Raw genomic sequence first — 17,090 nt, 5'->3', positions numbered from 1 at the left:
GCTGGGTCAATTGTCGTCCTTACTCCCTTTGCTTCCCATCTTTCAAAGATCTCTGTTCATCAGACAGTGATGTTCAATGTCTAAGAAACATGGTCTCAATTAACTAATTTTTTAGAGAGTAAGAGCAAGAGTGAGCAAGGGGAAGGAGCAGGGGGAGAGGGAGAGAGAATCTTAAGCAGACTCCATGCCCAGTGCAGAGCCTGATGTGGGGCTCAGTTTCATGTCTCATTTTGTTTCAGTTTGTTGTTTCAGGTTGGAGGGTGGTCAGTCCCTACTGATGTAATAATAGCTGACAGTGAGGCTGAAGCTCCAATTCAAAATTAGTATCTTCCTCAAATGAATGTACTAATGGTACTAATCACTATCTTTCTTGCTAATAGAAGTTATATTTTCTTTGTAGACTGAGCTTCTGGAGAGGAAGATACAAATCTGAGTCACAATAAGTACTTGAGAAAATGAAAAATATGAATGCTTAATATGTATCTACCTAATCGATTAAAGTAATAAAGGTTAACTTTATTTAGCATAGGATTGCTAGACTTATAGGTCATGGAGGTGTCATGGAAATATAGCATGTGTTGATAGCTGTAAGGAGTTCCATGACGTTTCTTAGGAGAGCCTTTGTGATAAAATACAGGTCTTAGTTTCTTAATTAAGTGAATCTGTGGTGAGTTAAATAAATTAAAAAAAAAAAAAGACAGATGGATCAAATTAGAGCTGGCCAGTTATTCAGACATGTGGCTCAGCAGTGATTCAGTATATAATCACTGGCTTAAGATTTTAGAAGGCGTGACTTTATAGTATCTGTGTCTTTTAAGGACAGGGTATAGGAAGGGTCTTATCACATATGTCATGAACACGTCTATTTTGGACATTCAGCTTCCTCTTCCTTTCCTAAAGGCACACAGAGATCTTTCTCAGAGTTGTATATCGTTTTGGTGAGATGGTCAATCCAGGTACATGCTTCTTCATATTAAAACCAAAGGAGCCATATTCTTTTCACTGTGAGGTTGGAGGCATTTTACTTAAGCTTGATCTATTCAACTCTTTTTTTCTATAACTTTGCATCTTGGGCAGCCTGGGCGGCTCAGCGGCTTAGCGCCTGCCTTCAGCCCAGGGCATAATTCTGGAGACCCAGGATCGAATCCCACATTGGGCTCCCTGCATGGAGCCTGCTTCTCCCTCTGCCTGTGTCTCTGCCTCTCGATCTGTGTGTCTCTCATGAATAAATAAATAAAATCTTAGAAAAAATTTTGAATCTTAAGCAAGTGACTACAGGACACGGGAATAATTGCAGTTCATTATGTCATCCTCAGCACCCCAGATGTATTTTCACATGTACTAGTGCCTGCCCTCCTCTTCACTTCTGCCCGCTTCTAGTCCTGGTCCCTCAACTTCATGAGTTCCTAATATCCTTATAATAAATGCCATTTTGCTTATATTATAGGAAGCTGTGTCTGTTGTTTGTGACATAAGAGCCCAAACCCATACGTATAATATGCTATCCTGCCTGTCTGGACATGGGGTTTTAGACAGTCTTTTTAGTTGATCAGGCCATGCAGTTGGCTACAAGTCAACATGAGCAACATGGGAGACAGGTCTGCTGCAATGGTTAACATAGGCTTATGTTATGAGCAGGCAACAAGTTGGGTATGGCATCTGGTGTGAGTAAAGTATTCCTAAGACTACTGACACACTGGAAAGGTATCTCTTGGGATATCCTAGACGGTAGGAACTCTAACAAACTATATGATAGAAATGGTGTGGGCTGGGAAATTAAAAATGCAGGGTAGGAGCCTTATTTTATGATGTCTGTATTTCTGCAAGTAGCTAACCATCCATCAGAGCCAAAGATATTTTTTTTAAGAGAAGGCAATTATAAACTATAGAGCACTGTGCAAATGTGATGTTAGGTTGAAGTGTTACTAAATAATTTACTGAATACATTTCCTTAAATGTAAGCCAGTATGAGGCAAGGCTGATGCAACTTCTCAGCTCTTCAGGAATTAAGTTCTTTCGATATAGTAGCCACTAGCCACCTGTAGCTACTTCATGAAAACTAAATGAAATTTAAAAATTTAGTTCCTCAGCTGTATACCTCAAGTGCTCAATAGTTATATATAGCTAGGAGCTACCATACTGGATGGTACAGCTCATTTTTCCTCCATCACAGAAAGTTCTATTGGATAGTACATCTCAGGAAAAAGTAAATGTTAGGATAAGATTACTGGGCCCAGGGGCGCCTGGGTGGCTCGGTTGGTTAGGTGTCCACGTCTTGATTTCAGCTCAGGCCATGATCTCAGGATCATGAGATCAAGCCCCATGTTGGGCTCCATCCTGGGCATGGGGCCGGCTTAAGATCCTCTGTCTCTCTCCCTCTGCCCTTCCTGCTTGCACATTCTCTCTTAAAAAGATTACTGAGTCTATAATCTTTTCTATTTTAATCCTTACTCCCATCACATTGACGTGGAGATGGGCATCCTAGCCACTCAGCCAGGGCTGGTGCTGCTCGCACCCCCATCTGAGACCTGCTGCAAAGAGGGATGTGAAGAGGCAGTGGTGACCAGAGAAGGAGCAGCTATTCCTTGCTTTTAGCTCTTTCCCAGGCTCAGGCTACTGCTCCACCCTGAGGGCATCTGCATTTAAGGCAGGACTTCCTCCCTGCCTTCCCAAGGCACCTGTAGCTCTGTAGGCAGCTCTGACTTCTTCCCTAGACAGCAGATCTGTGCAGGGAGCCTCGGCCACGTGCCAGAGAATGACTGTGTTTTACTGTGTTTGAGGCTACAGAGTCCCCGGAGGAGGTGAGGTTCATGTGTTCCCACCTGCTCAGGCCTGGGTGCTCTTCCTATTCTGGTGTGAGGGAAGTGTTCCTTCTAGAAATATTTTTAATGGTTTGTGCAAATGTAACAGACCACTCAGTGATAACTAGACTCTAAATAATTAAATCTTAACATGTTTTTGTGCTATGAATGGGACTTGCTGGTTTAAAAAAATTTTCTCATTGGATATACCATATTGAGAAATAAAATTTAGTTTGCTAAAAAAATAAAGAATTTTGAAGATTCCATCAGGAGTATTTAAGGGATGACTACAAAGGTCCTCTATCCAATTAAGAAAGACTATACGCCAACTGCATCCCTTGGATGTTTGTTTTCTCTTCCTCAGAAGCTTGCAGCGGTAAGGGTGGGAGTGAAGACAGAGTGTGGTGCCTGAGTGTCTTGGTTGGTCAGGATGGGTCTTGGGAGGAAGAGGCCTTAGATGCCCAGGCCTTGCGGGGAAGGATGCCGAGCATTCCCACAAGTGGTGGTGTGGGGATAGAGGGAGTCAGTTCTTCGCAGACTTCACAAAGAATGGACAGGAACAGCTGTTGCCGATGGGGAAGGGCAAGCATGGTGATAAGGAGTACAGGGCTGCTTCGGCAGACGTGGTCACCAACTGCCTACAGACAACGTCACCGTGCATTTGGGAACTCCCGCTGCACTTGGAGAGGGCCAGAAATGTAAATTTATGGAAAGCTACCCACACTTTTCCAGTGACTTACAGTTTATAACTGTATACCTGTTTATAAAAATTATGGTTGAAAGAGAAAATAAATCCACACCTGTGAAAAAAAGGACTTTTAATCCACGTAACTAAAAACGAAAAGCACTTTCTATGTAGAATACCAAAACAACAACAACAACAATGAAATCCTCAAGACTGCAGAGGTATCTCTGTGTTCTTCCAGGTCATTGCGGTTGACAATTAGGAGATTAGAGCCTTAGTGCAAGGTAAACATTATAGGTTCAAATCCCAAGCAGGGATTACTCTGTTCTCTGGCCAGGTCTTAGATCCTGTGCTTAGCTGTGCCCACCTGCTGTTCTCCCAAAATATGCCAGTGATTATACGGGTGAGAGCAGAGCTCCAGCTCACCTTCCTTGAAGCAATGAAAACTTACCTTTTATTACCAGTGGATAGAAACCCGAATTAAGTAGAATATTAATTAGATGTGTTATTCTACTATAAAGCACTTCACTTTTGAAAGAGTCATTAAATAAGACAATATTTTTCTACTTTGAGCTGTAGATGAGTTGATCAGTAACAGATTGGCTGAAACGTAAAAGAGCTGAAAATAGTATTTCTGTCATTGGTTTTCCACGCATTGATAATTTCTGCACACCATGGGCTGGTTCTCTCTGTCTGTTAATCACAACAGTTTTCCTGAGATTTCATTTTGTAATTTTTGTGAAGCATAGGACCATGTCCTTTTTAGCACTTTTGTTTATTTTTTAAAATTTTTTCCTCGATTGTGCGGCACTCTCTTGGTGAAATGAAAAGTTTTATTCATATGCTCTCAGTGAATTGTCCAAAGATGAACTGGTTAGAAATGAAAAGTCCCCAATCATTAGTTGTCATGAGCCATGAACCTGATTTAAAATTTTTTAATGAATTTTAAATACAGATGTTTACTGTAAAAGTAATGGTATTTTAAAAAATTTAACTTCAACCAACCCACGAATTTGAGCTAAGGATGCAAATTACACAAACATTTGTCAGCCAAACATTTTGACAGCCATTTATAATATTAGTTTAAAAAAATGAAAGAAAAAAGAAAAACAATTAGCTTTTTTAAAATGATGAACATAAATAGGGTGAGTAAGCATAAATGAATTTTTATGCTTTCTACTTGTGAAAATGAATTTTAAAGTTTCAAAAAGTAAAATAACTTGTCCATGTTTTCAAGCATGAAGTCAGTATAATTATAGTTATGTGGAAGTAATAGACTTAAGAGCCAACATTTACTGAGCATTTGCTGTGTGGTAAGCACACAAATTATCTCATTTAGTTCTGTAACAGCCTGGGAGGGAAGTACTATTAACGTCCTCATCGTACAAGTGATAAAACCCGAGGTCTGAAAAGACTGAGTAATTTTTGGCACAACGGGGTGGCTCAGTGGTTGAGGGTCTGCCTTTGGCTTAGGTCATGATCCCGGGGTCCTGGGATTGAGTCCCACATCGGGCTCCCCACAGGGAGCCTGCTTCCCCCTCTGCCTATGTCTCTGCCTTTCTCTGTCGAATGAATGAATGAATGAATGAATGAATGAATGAATAAATAAATAAATGAATAAATAAATAAAAAGACAGTAATTTTCACAAGGGCACAGAGTTGGGAGGAGATGGATTTGGCACCTGGCTTCAGAAACTTAGTGCTCCACACCATCTTAAGGTGAGAGAAACGTATTCCCTGAATCACAGATACTGGCCTGAAAGCATCTACAAAATTAAAAAACAATCGTGTTTAAAATAAAAACAGTACATGGTGAGGGTAAATACACCGAATGCAATGCGATGAATTAAAATACGCGTGATTAAAACTATCCTTCCACTGAGCCCTGCGAGAGGACATGTGGCTATTTCTGGGGTGTCAGAATTTAATGCAGCCTGAAATGGTTAATTGCATCTCCAAGTAACACACAATCCTGGCTTCATTACCAATTCTGTGCCTGGGTAAGTGGCTTAACTTGCTACAGTCTGTTTTTAAAAAATTAAACATACTTATCAAAATACCAAGAGCATTTCGCTTGTGTATGTATCACACTGGCTTGTATTTGAGGTGAAGCTATAAGAAAAGACATGAAAAAATTCAACTTGCCTTTTCAGGGACAGAGAGTATGGGGGCTTCTTGAAGCCGGCATGGGGCGGGCTCCATCTGCTCTGCACCTGCTGTCTGGGCCTGCTCCTCCGGAGAGGTTTCTTCAGAAAAAGAACAGATGGGAGGGCTGGAGGTAAGTAAAAATGCCACTTTCAAACTCTTAAGAGCTGTGAGTTTCTAAATGCTTCATTCTGCAAGACATTAATCTGGTTTTTTTTTTTTTTAATGTCTTATTGAAACATAATATATTACAGCCTTAACCTCATTTTAAACGCAACTGCAGCAGAGCTCTGGCACAGAAGTCATGCAAGGATCGCCTCTGAGGCGATGCCACCCAGGCAGCAAGGACCGGAATCTATGGCCTGGGGAGCGGGTGCGCGCCCCGGGAAAGCCAGGCAGGGCAGGACGCGCGGCCGCCCTTCCAGAGCGCACTGACCCCCGACACCATGGCCGGCGTTTCCAGCGTGTCTGGGCCACGGCACCTGTCTCCGTGTGCAAGCAGGTGCGGCCTTGCGGGGCTGCGTAGGCCCTGCCGCCGCCCGGGGCCGCCCTCCTCCGCGGGCACCCCACTCTTGGGGAGGACTGGAGTCCGGAGGGGCCGTGTTCCCCGCTCACTGAGGCGCCATCACTACCAGGAGCGACATGCTCCTCTCTGGGGCCCGGGACCTACCCCGCAGGACACGCAGCGGTGCAACCACCTGAGTCCTCTCTCCACCCGGACACTGCCCTCGGCTGCTCCTCCCTCCCAGGTGCCCGGGCCGTGGCACGTGTCCCACCTCGGGCTGAGCGGCTTCGGGGACTGCACCCAGCCTTTTTGGGGTGTCGGGACCCCAGGGATGTGGTCTCTTCAGGGTTATGGCATCCCAGAGGTGGTGGGCGGGGTCTCCCTTGGGTGACGGGACCTCAGGGACCAGGGGAGGGGAGACGGGATCTCCCCGGGGTGACAGGGCCCCAGGGATGGGGGGACGAGACTCCAGGGATGGGGTCTCCCCAGGGTGATGGGACGCCTGGGATGGGGACAGGATCTCCTTGGGGTGACGGGACCCGGGAACGAGGACCCGGTCGCTCCAGGGTGACGGGAGCCCAGGGACAAGGCCGGGGTCTCCTCGGGTGCCAGGACCCGCGGATGGGGGGCGGGGAGAGGTCTTCTCTGGGTGACAGGACCAGAGGAGGGGGGCGGGGAGGGGTCATCTTGGGGTAACGGGAGCCGAGGACGGGGGGCGGGGTGTTCTCGGAGTGACGGGACCCGGGGACGAGGACGGGGTCTCTCCAGGGTGATGGGACCTCAGGGACAAGGACGGGCTCTCCCCGGGACCCCCCGCCCCCGCCCCGCGGCGCCCCTCTCGCCCCCGCCCCCGCCCCCGCTCAGCCCCCGCGGCGCCCCCTGCCCGCCCGCCCGCCCGTCCGCCCGGCTCGGCCCGGCCCGGCCCGCCCGGATCCCGGCGGGGAGCGGGCCCCAGGCCGCGGCGCCGCCTCTTCCGCCCTCCGCCGGCCCGCGTGCGTCAGCCTGCGCCGCCCCGCCCCGCCCGCCGCCGCCGCCCGCGCGAGGCCGCCTCAGCCTGGCCCGGGCCTCGAGCGGCGCACGGCGCAGGTCCCTCCCGCCATGGCCCTGGGAGGCGGCAGCACATGGCGGCCGCAGCGGCCATGAGCGCGCCCGCGGCCCGCCCCGGCCCCCCCTAGAGCCCGCCGCCGCCCCGGCCGCGCCACGGCCCCGCCGCCCCCGGCCCCGCCGCCCCCGGCCCCGCCGCCCCGCCGCCCCGCGCCCGCCGCCGCCGCCGCCATGGGCGTGCAGGGCTTCCAGGACTACATCGAGAAGCACTGCCCGAGCGCCGTGGTGCCGGTGGAGCTGCAGAAGCTGGCCCGGGGCAGCCTGGTGGGCGGCGGGCGGCAGCGGCCCCCGCACACGCCGCTGCGCCTGCTGGTGGACGCCGACAACTGCCTGCACCGCCTGTACGGCGGCTTCTACACCGACTGGGTGAGCGGGGGCCAGTGGAACCACATGCTCGGCTACCTGGCCGCGCTGGCCAAGGCCTGCTTCGGCGGCAACATCGAGCTCTTCGTGTTCTTCAACGGCGCGCTGGAGAAGGCGCGGCTGCACGAGTGGGTCAAGCGGCAGGGCAACGAGCGCCAGACGGCGCAGCAGATCGTCAGCCATGTCCAGAACAAGGGCACCCCGCCGCCCAAGGTCTGGTTCCTGCCGCCCGTGTGCATGGCGCACTGCATCCGCCTGGCGCTCATCCGCTTCCACGTCAAGGTGCGGCCGGGGCGGGGGGGGGGGGGCGGGCGGGCGGGGCGGGGGGTCGGCGGGCGCGCGGGGAGGGCGCGGGGTGCAGCCCCCGCCTCGGAGCGCATCCCGGCCGGGCGCGCGCTCTCCTCCCTCCCCGAGGCGGCCGGGGCGCCGGCCTCAACTTGCAGCCGACGCTCCCTCCCCGAGCGGCTGGGCTCGCGCAGCAACAGGTCTCCGCGCGGGCGAGGGGGCTGCGCGGCGCCGGGGCGGGGTCCCGGGCGCGGTGCGGGAGGGGCGCGCCGCTGTCACCGCGTCCCGCCGGGCGCAGGCTGCCCGAGGCCTGCCCGGGTGGCCCCCGGCGAGGACACGGGGCTGTGTCCGGGTTCCCCCTGTCGTGACGGTGTGTGCACGAGAGTTCGCACGATTGCAGGACTCGACACGATGGAATTTTGTGGGTTCTGTGACTTCAGGCCCGGGTGTGTGTGTGTCTGCTGGGAAAGGTGGCGCCCAGAGTCAGGGCAGAGGGCCACGACTGTGCACGGGGAGGTCGCGCCACTTTGGGCCGTGCACCCGAGTAATTAGAGCTGCCGTCGCCTCCGCCGCTCCTCTGTCCCCTTGGCACCAGGCTCCTGGCCGAACGGGGGCCAAGGACAGCTTCCGGACCCAGCAGCCACTGCAGAGATAACATGTAAATCAATGACCCTCCACTGGAGTTGTGATTGCTTCCCTGTTCCTGGCTTTTTGTTAAAAACTCGGGGGAGGGGGCTGTTTGGGTGTTCTGGCGCCTGCCGCTGTGGCTTCCAACTTGTTTGCCCTTCCTTTATTTCTGCCCGAACACTGCTTGAGCCCAAAGTTTGTGAAATTCACTCTTCCTGCCTGCCGGAGCTGAGATGGTGGTGGGTAAGCCTAAAGTGATAGCGGAAGTCCCACCCCAGTCCTGTTGCAATTGGTGACAGGGCCTCCCAGTCTGCAGGTCGTGGCGCCTGGGAGCTCGGGGATTGGCCTGTGGGCCTGGCACGGTGGCAGCCCGAGTCCCCTGGGAGTTTGGGTGAGAGCCCGGGCTCCAGGGAAGTACTTATCCACCTCCAGAAGATGTCGAGAAAGTATTCAGAGACGGAAACTAGCTCTGAAAAGGCAGGATGAGCTTTCTGGTCAGATGACTTTCAAAGGAACACCGCAAATGTTACGGAGGTTAAGCTTCAGTGTGTACACAGTCTCTGTATCTTTGGAAAGAACTGCTGAATTCTTTTTTTTACTGCAGAGAAGTGCTTTTATGTTGATATCTGTGCCCCTGTGAATGCGTGGCTTACCCAGAATTCTGACCAATGTGTTCGGAAGCTAGATTTAGGATAATTTCTCACACTTAGGTTTCCAGACACAAGATGATTTTTTTTTTTTCCCTATGGCTATTTTGCTTTAGATAAGCTTTTAACTCCTGGTGTAGAAGCATATAGTACGGTGCTAGCTGTACAGGTTAGTACAGTAATAGCTTACTTCCCTACTGATCTCTTAACCTGGCAGTTTAAGTGCTTTTTGAGAAATCTAGCTACTAGAAATTTCTCAGCAGCCACACGAGAGGGCAGGAAGTTTTGGTATCATGGCCCAAAAAGAAAAAGAAAACAAAAGCTTCCCTCAAATCCTCTCCTCCTCAGTTCTGAGAAGCTTGGTCATGTACTTCTGAACGCAGTGTGAGAAAAGGGTGCAGAGGAAAGTCAGCCTGAGGCAGGAGCACCAGTAGAAGCAAGAAATGACATCTTGTAAGGGAGATTAAAAACAACAACAAAAAAAGCCAGCTGTAAAAATGAAACATAATTCTAGGGCCTGTCTGGAAGAATCAGGAAGACAATCTTGTGTGCTTGAGTAGCCCCTGAGGGTGGCACAGTGTTTCTTCTACAAGGATGAGTTTTGAGTTAGAAAAATTTATGTTCAGTGTTCTCTAAGGGAATGAAGCAGCATGTACTGTTTTTAAAAGATGCCCATTAAAATGGTTAAGTCTATTAAAACCACAATGATGTGTCACCATAGACCTGTTAGAATGGCTAAAACAAGCACTACCAACAATACTAAGTGCTAGCAAGAGTGCTGAGCAGCTGGAAGCATGTCATGTGGCTGGCGGCAATGCTGGCTGGCAAGCAGTGGTAAGTGTGCGCTCACTGTGTGCTCCGGCAGTGCTGCTCCTGGGTGATTACCTGGTGAAGCTTTTGTTCACACAGGAGCCGAACCATTAACAGCAGTTGTATTCGTAACAGCCAGAATGGAAGTAGCCAAAATATCCTTCAGTGGATGACTACGTAAACAAATGAGTGCATCTGTACTGTGCCGTCCTACTCCTCGTGAAAGGGAGGGTGTACGGGTACAGCACCTGACGGGATGGTGAATCTCCAAGGCGGCCCATTATGTTGAGCAAAAGAAGCCAGGCTCAGAGGTGTGACTCTCTTTCTGTGATATTCTCGTGACCCCAGGTCAGTGGTTGCCAGAGGGCAGAGGTTGGGGGAGGGCGTGGGGATGGAGCTTTTTGGGGTATTGGAACTGTTAGGTGCTCTGATGGTGGTGCTAGGAATGTATTTTAAAACCTTAGATCTACACATCAGAAGTAAATAAAAGTTAATTTTACTGTATGATAATCAGTAGTTTTTTTTCTGTAGTATTATATAAAATTGACAAAGGAATTGATGGAATTGATGTGAAATGCCACTGTGTCGTGTTGGGTCCATGAGGCACATGTCTTACAAAAATCTACCATCTTGTCGGTCTTCTCTGGGCTTCTGTAAACTGGCAGGAAGGCTTGCTTTCCTGTCAGCTTTGCTTAGAGGAATCTTCTTTGACTTTGGTAGAGGAATAATTGTAATTTTTTGGGTACAGTAGTCATTCTATTTGTTTAGCCATTAGAAGTTGGCCAGTGAATCGGCTAATTTTGTTCAGGTCACTGAACTGCCTGGCCTGAGCTTGGCCTCTGCCGGTTGCTGGGAGTGTCTCCCTTTGTGTGCTTTGAGTCATCACAACCTTTGAAACTTCAGGGAGGGACTGATATGTATTTAAAAATCTTTGTGGCATTAAGTCCCTGGAGCTTCCCTGAACGTTCCTGCCACGAGACTTGGGCCAGCATGTGGGTTTCTGCTGAAGACCTTCAGATTTTACTTTAGCCTGTGCTCCGGCAGGTCGATTTAGGTCTTGCAAAGTGGAGCCACGCTCCTGCCTTACGTCTGCCGATGTCTGTGAGATGCGGCTGTGGCTTGAGATCTTGGGACGAGGCCGCATACCTGATGGGGCAGGGGCTGGCAGCTTCTGGGTGCCTGCCCTCGCGGGGCAATTGGCTGGCCCGGGTTTTGTGCCGTTTTGTATGGGAAGAGACAGGATTGCTGAGTAGGCGACATGCGGGGATAAGCAACCAGTAACCTTCTCAGGAGGGAAATGCTGAGCTGATGCTGAACTGAAGGCAAAGTTCAGTGGCTTTGTGTAAAAATGCCTGGGGGTGTGCCTCCCCGCACTCACGCCCAGGTCAGGTCCCGCAGGGCAGTGCCTCTCTGTGTTCTCAGGACCGTGGGAGTAGCTGGCTTCTCTCCAGGAGATGCAAAAACTAGTAGTCACATCTGTTCTCAAAGACCCAAAATTGACCAGGGAATACTTAGGTTCAAAATTGACCACATCGTCACCAAAACCAGTCATCCGTTCAGAATGCTTACTTAGAATATTTATTTTCTTGCAGTGCACCCATTTTGGACCGGCTGATCTCAGCCTGGTGTCTTCAAGATTCATCCATGCTGTGACATTGTGTCTGGTTCCCTCGTTTTTTAAGATTGTGTAGTATTCCATTTGACCACATCTGGCTTATCTGTCCTGTCCACGGATGCTTCGGTTGCTTCCCCTTTTGTCTGTTGTGAATAGTGAATCCCGCTGCTGTGAACGGGTGTGCTCTGTTCAAGTACCGCTTTGGTTCTTTGGGAGATACGCTCAGAAGTGGAATTGGTGGATCACATGGTAATTCCGTGTTTAATTTCTCGAGAAATTGCCATATTGTTTTCCTTGGCAGCTGCCTCCATATATTTTGTATTTTTTAAAAAAGATGTTATTATTTATTCATGAGAGACACAGAGAAACAGGCAGAGGGAGAAGCAGGCTCCCTGTAGGGAGCCTGATGTGGGACTGGATCCCGGGATCATGCCCTGAGCCGAAGGCAGACGCTCAACCCCTGAGCCAGCCTGGCATCCCCATATGTTTTGTATTATACGATACGTAACATATTATATACTACCACAATATAGCTTTAATTTTTATCATTATTGTGATCACACAATTATTCAGCAGTTTGCTTTTCTTATAAGGATGTGAAAAATCTTTCTATGTCTGTATAACTCTAATTCTTTTTGATGCCTGCATAGTGCTCCATAGTGTATCTAGCCCCCTGCAAATGGTGTACACACAAACAACGTAGATTCAAGTGTGCGTGTTTTAAAAACCTTACAAGACTATACAGCCAGCATCACCAGACTTCACATTTTTCAAGTAAGCTAGAAATCCAGATTTGTGTTTGACATTAACCCATTTAAAAAATGCTGTTTAAGCCAAATGAAATAGGCTGTGGGCTGGATTTTGCTCTTGAACCCCAATTTGTGATTTTCAGCACTGATTTCTATGACACTCATCACCTTGTCTAAATCTCTTCCCTGTCCTTGAAGTCCAACTCATCAAAGCCAGCCTTTCTCCTTAGTCTGCCTTGTCAAACCCTTTCCAATGATCAGAGTGCTTCCGTTTCCTGGAGCTCCTGAAAGAAGACTTTCCACGATGCCATGGTTCTCTGCTACCGCTCTTTCTGCGCATAAACCCCAGCATCACCTCTTTGATGTACCGCTGTCCACTTGGGCACACAGCACCTGACAGCCCCACGCCTGCCTGCAGAGATCTGATGGGCCACTGGTGTTGGGCACTTGACACCATGTCACACACGCTGACCACTCAGTGCCCCCTCGCGCTGAGTGACCACTGTGTGTGCTTTATCCACCCCAGAGCAGACCCTGTGATCAGTGGGAAACGTCACTGTTAGGACTTGCAAGGCCATGTCCCCTCTGCAGCCCCACCCCTTCTGAGCTAGTTAGTCTTCATTCTGTTTCTGTTTCTTCCTCTGTGCTGGGGCTGCTCTCATTCTGCTTGTCAGGTTCCCTGGTTTGAGCCTTGTGGTCGTCCTCCCTCAAGGTCACCCTCCCTGCTACCCTAGAGGCCCCCTCCCCTGAATTTCACGACCCAGCCTGTTGGGCCCTCTGCCAACCCGGCTGTCTCCCACGTGCCCTTCCTCACTCTAGTGCGCCACCCTGTGAATTCACCAAGGAGCCAGTAGGCCTCACAAGTGCTTCTACAAACCTGTTGGTGGTATGAAACCAGATTATTGGATATTTATCCGCGTTTAGAATAAATGATCTGGAATAATAAAATAGAGCAAAAGGTACACTGCTAGACTTACACTGAGGGTCCCATTTCCTTCACTGCCCCGGGGGGGCGGGGTGCAGGCAGGCAGGCCGACTTGTGTCTGCATCTGACTGGGTCGGCGCCTGCCGCTCCACTGCAGGGACTCAGCATGCACACCTTGTTGGTGGCGCCGCCTGCAGGCTCCTCGGGTTAGTCATTCCTGCAGCGCCTTGAACAAAACCATTAATCTGTACCAAGGCTCAGACCCTCCTGATCCCAGCTGCTTCCACCTGTCGGCATGGTTCCTCGCAGGACCCCATTTAGGACTTCTCAGCGCTTCAGCTGTACCACGCACAGCTTCCCCACTCTGTGTTGCCCCTCCTTGTCCAGCCACTCACTCCTGGTCAGAATTTCGCTCATACTTTAAAGTCCATCTCAGGAGTCGGCTTCCTTCATGGAGCCTTTTTTGGGGTGTGTATGTGAAGATTTTATTGATTTATTTGAGAGCGAGCGTGTGTGTGAGTGGGAGCAGGGGCACAGAGAGAAGTAGAAGCGGGCTCCCTGATGTGGGGCTCCATCCCAGGACCCTGGGATCATGACCGGAGCGCCCTGGGCGCCTCGCATGGAGCTGGGGGTCGTGTGCGCGCACAGCCTGTGCATCAAGGCTTCCTGTGCTTGGCTTGGTTATAGCTGCCTGGATGCATCCCCAGCTGACTGAAGCTGCTTGAGGCCGGAGACTCAGTTTCCTCTTGCAGATGTATAGTATAGGCGCTGGACTTTTTAATCATATATTTGCATTGTTCAGTGTATATAGACAGATGCATTTAATTGTTTTCTTTCAACACCTGGATCAATGGCCATTGTGCAAGATTTATTTTCTCACCTTAAATTCCCGATACTATCTTTTCTGATTGGTTCCCAGTGATGATTCATCCTTCCTTTAGCAAATGTTGTATGCCTGTTATTAGCCAGGCACAGAAGAGTGAATGAAATCTTCCAAGGAACTCTTGTCTAATGCGGGCAGGGGGCTCGTTCACTGAAGACTTGGCAAGTGCTGCCATCTTGAAATGGACTAGACCAATCTGAGATTCAACTCTACAAAGTCAGAAACTTACATTTTGATGTGTTGTTTTGGAATTAGATTTCTGACAAGGATAGAATTGCTTGGAATTAGCTGGAGTATGAGGAGGTTAGTATAGTAGGCTAACTAGACACTGAGGGCAAATAATGTGGGTGTTTGCTTCTCTTTTTTTGTCATCTAAAATTTTTTTAAAGTTAATAAAGTTTAATTTGCATTTTTGTTATATCTACTCATTTTTTTTTTCAAAAATTTATTTATTTTAGAGAGACAATGCATGCGTGTGGGGAGGGGCTAAGGGAGAGAGAAAGGATCTCAAGTGGACTCAGCGCTGATTGTGGAGCCTGTCCTGGGGCTCGATCCCACGACCCTGAGATTGTGACCTGAGTGGAGACCAAGAGTCGGACTCATCACTGCGCCCCCCAAGTGCCCCTCTCATTTATATTTGAGTAGTGAAAGAAAATGGGTTTTATTATTGAATAAGAAATGGCGTTAAGGCGATCTATTAAAGAGATTACAGAGAAAAGACGTCTCAGCCTGTTACATGACCAGGCAGCCACAGTCTGTGCCAGTCACGCACACTCACATCATCCTCTAAAGGAAGAGTTAAACCTCTGTCTTTTGACAAGTAGGAAGTTACCTCTTGGAGCCAAGCGCCTAGGCTTCCTTCTTAGGAAGATGGGGAGATGGGATACAACCCTCTTTTTATTATTTTCTTAATTTTATTTTTTAAGTTGGGGTAAATTAAAAATTTTTACTGTTTTAACCACTGTCAAGCATAGGGTACAGTGGCATTAAGTATAACACAGTGTTGTGCAGCCATCCCCACTGTCCATTTCCAGAACTTTTTTGTCTTCCCATGCTGCAAGTCTGTCCCCCACTAAACACTGACCCCGTCCCCTGCCCCTCCCAGCCCCTGGCGCCCACTGCTTACTCTGTGTCAGAGTTTCACTGCCGTAGGGCCTCATGCAAGAGGAATTACACAGCATCTGTCCTTTTGTGAGCAGCTTACTTGACTTTGCTCAGTGTCCTCAGGGTGTGTCCATGTTGCAGCAGGTGTCAGGAGTAGGCTGAGTAATAGTCCACTGTGTCCATACAGCACACGTTCTTTATCCATTCATCTGTCAATGGCCGCTTCCACCTTTTTGCTGTTGTAACATTGCTATGAAAATGGGTGTGCAAACACCTGTCTAGTTCCTGCCTTCGATTCTCTCAGCACCTGGAAGTAGAACTGCTGGTTCAAAGGGTAGGTCTGTGTGTGAGACTTTGAGGATCCACAGCATCCGCACCTTGTCACCTTCCTACCCGCAATGTATGAGGCTCTGCTTTCTCCACATCCTCACCAACATCTGCTTGCTTATATTTGTTTATTTTTTTGATGGTAGCCATCCTAATGGCTGCTGAATGGTATCTCATTGAGGTTTTGATTTGCATTTCCTTTATGATTAATGAAGTCGAGAATCTTTTCATGTGCTTCTCCTTTATTTTAAAAGAAATTATTTTTCCTTGCTTTCAAGACCACTGCAGCCAGTTCTTGTAGAATAGGCAAGGGATGCATAAGGGAAGAAGCTGTTCAGCTCTCCTTCCAGATTTCCTGAGGGGGAGAGAGTTCATTTTTAGAGACATCACTAAAATATGTCATAACTTTAAATTGCCCTTTTAAGTCAACAACAACAATAAAAATCTTCCACCAAATTGGAGTTGATTTCCTCTGTTAGACTTGAGTGAGAGTGGGGAGCTGAGTAATCTCATCCACCCAGGACCTGGCCACTAGAGTTCAAGATCAAGGCATTATTATTATTTTTTTAAACAAAAGAATTTAGGTTGACTCATATCCTCTTGTGTTCAGGTTAACTTATATCTTTTAAATCTCATAGGTGGCTTGAGGGTGTGTCACATTATTCTCTGAGCTGGTGTAAAACCGTTCTAAAGAAAAATCTCACACAGTATTTTTTTCTTGATGTCGGGAAATCTATTTATGACAACTCATAGTGTTTCAGGTCCCATATGTTGGAGAAGTATGAAGAAGCAGATCCTTTCTCATGCAGCTTTCTTAAAGACAAATGGTAGCTGACTTTTATCAGTGTTTATTATTGGTGAATGACTGAGCTGTTTACGTGTAGTAGTAGCTCGTTAGCTGTCATAGCTGCCCTGTGAGGTAGGGATGGTGTTATTTTTGCAGATGAAGAAGTGGAAGTGCAGAACATGTTAAAGTGGGCATTGGGTTCGCCCACCTGCCTCCAGAGACAGAGCCTTCCATGCTAGTACCTTGTCCTAGAGATCAGGAGTGACAGTGCGATGCTGTCATCGGATGGGACAGTCCCCATAGCAGTTGTCAGCATTAAATAAGTGGCCATACTTGCGCAGGAAGCTTAGGGAGTTTTGGGGCAGTGTTCCTTGTGAAAATACTGAGTTCTGATGCACCTGTCTTTTCAGTGACACTAACACACGAATGAGATAGAAGCCTGACCTGGGGTCGGGGGCAGGAACCCGCAGCGTGAAGTCCCTGAGGCTTAGTACGGTGTCCTGGCTGCTGAGGCTCTTCTGCCCCCACGGCCTGTGTTTCTGGGACCAGGTGGGTGTGGAGGCCGGCGAGGCACACTGTGCTTCCTGGGCTGATGGCGGCTCCTCTGCCGGGAGCCAGAGGTGAGGTCTCTTGGGGGGCCCCCCTGCATCTGCTGAGCAGTGGCAGCCATGGCGCATCCATGAAGGCCCAGCACCTCTCTGGTGGCTGTGCTCTCGGCTTTTCCTCAC

At 49.1% G+C, this 17,090-nt stretch overlaps 2 protein-coding genes across 6 annotated transcripts in view; one reads left to right on the top strand and one right to left on the bottom strand.

The window, feature by feature from the left end:
• The window catches only part of LOC140641775 (melanoma inhibitory activity protein 2-like), a 31,251-nt gene extending 24,279 nt beyond the window's left edge, over window positions 1-6,972 (bottom strand). Inside the window, exons 1-2 of one of the 3 annotated variants that reach the window (XR_012038368.1) lie at window positions 6,302-6,972; window positions 5,632-5,732 (exon numbers count right to left, since the gene is read on the bottom strand). The gene's annotated coding sequence lies outside the window, so the exon portion shown is untranslated. The remainder of the gene's footprint in view (window positions 1-5,631; window positions 5,733-6,301) is intronic. The other 2 variants (XR_012038367.1, XM_072842153.1) reach the window with 2 other exon arrangements.
• Window positions 6,973-7,389: 417 nt separating this feature from the next.
• Window positions 7,390-17,090, top strand: part of FAM120A (family with sequence similarity 120 member A) — an 87,307-nt gene continuing 77,606 nt past the window's right edge. Inside the window, exon 1 of one of the 3 annotated variants that reach the window (XM_072842138.1) lies at window positions 7,390-7,885. In XM_072842138.1, coding sequence (XP_072698239.1) covers window positions 7,412-7,885 — 474 coding nt within the window. In that variant the 5' untranslated portion in view covers window positions 7,390-7,411. The remainder of the gene's footprint in view (window positions 7,886-17,090) is intronic. The other 2 variants (XM_072842127.1, XM_072842118.1) reach the window with 2 other exon arrangements.

Source organism: Canis lupus, chromosome 1 (assembly GCF_048164855.1).
Source record: "Canis lupus baileyi chromosome 1, mCanLup2.hap1, whole genome shotgun sequence".
Classification (NCBI taxonomy): Eukaryota; Metazoa; Chordata; class Mammalia; order Carnivora; family Canidae; genus Canis; species Canis lupus.
Note: the sequence above shows the minus strand (reverse complement) of the source record. Positions and strands in the feature narration are given on the sequence as shown.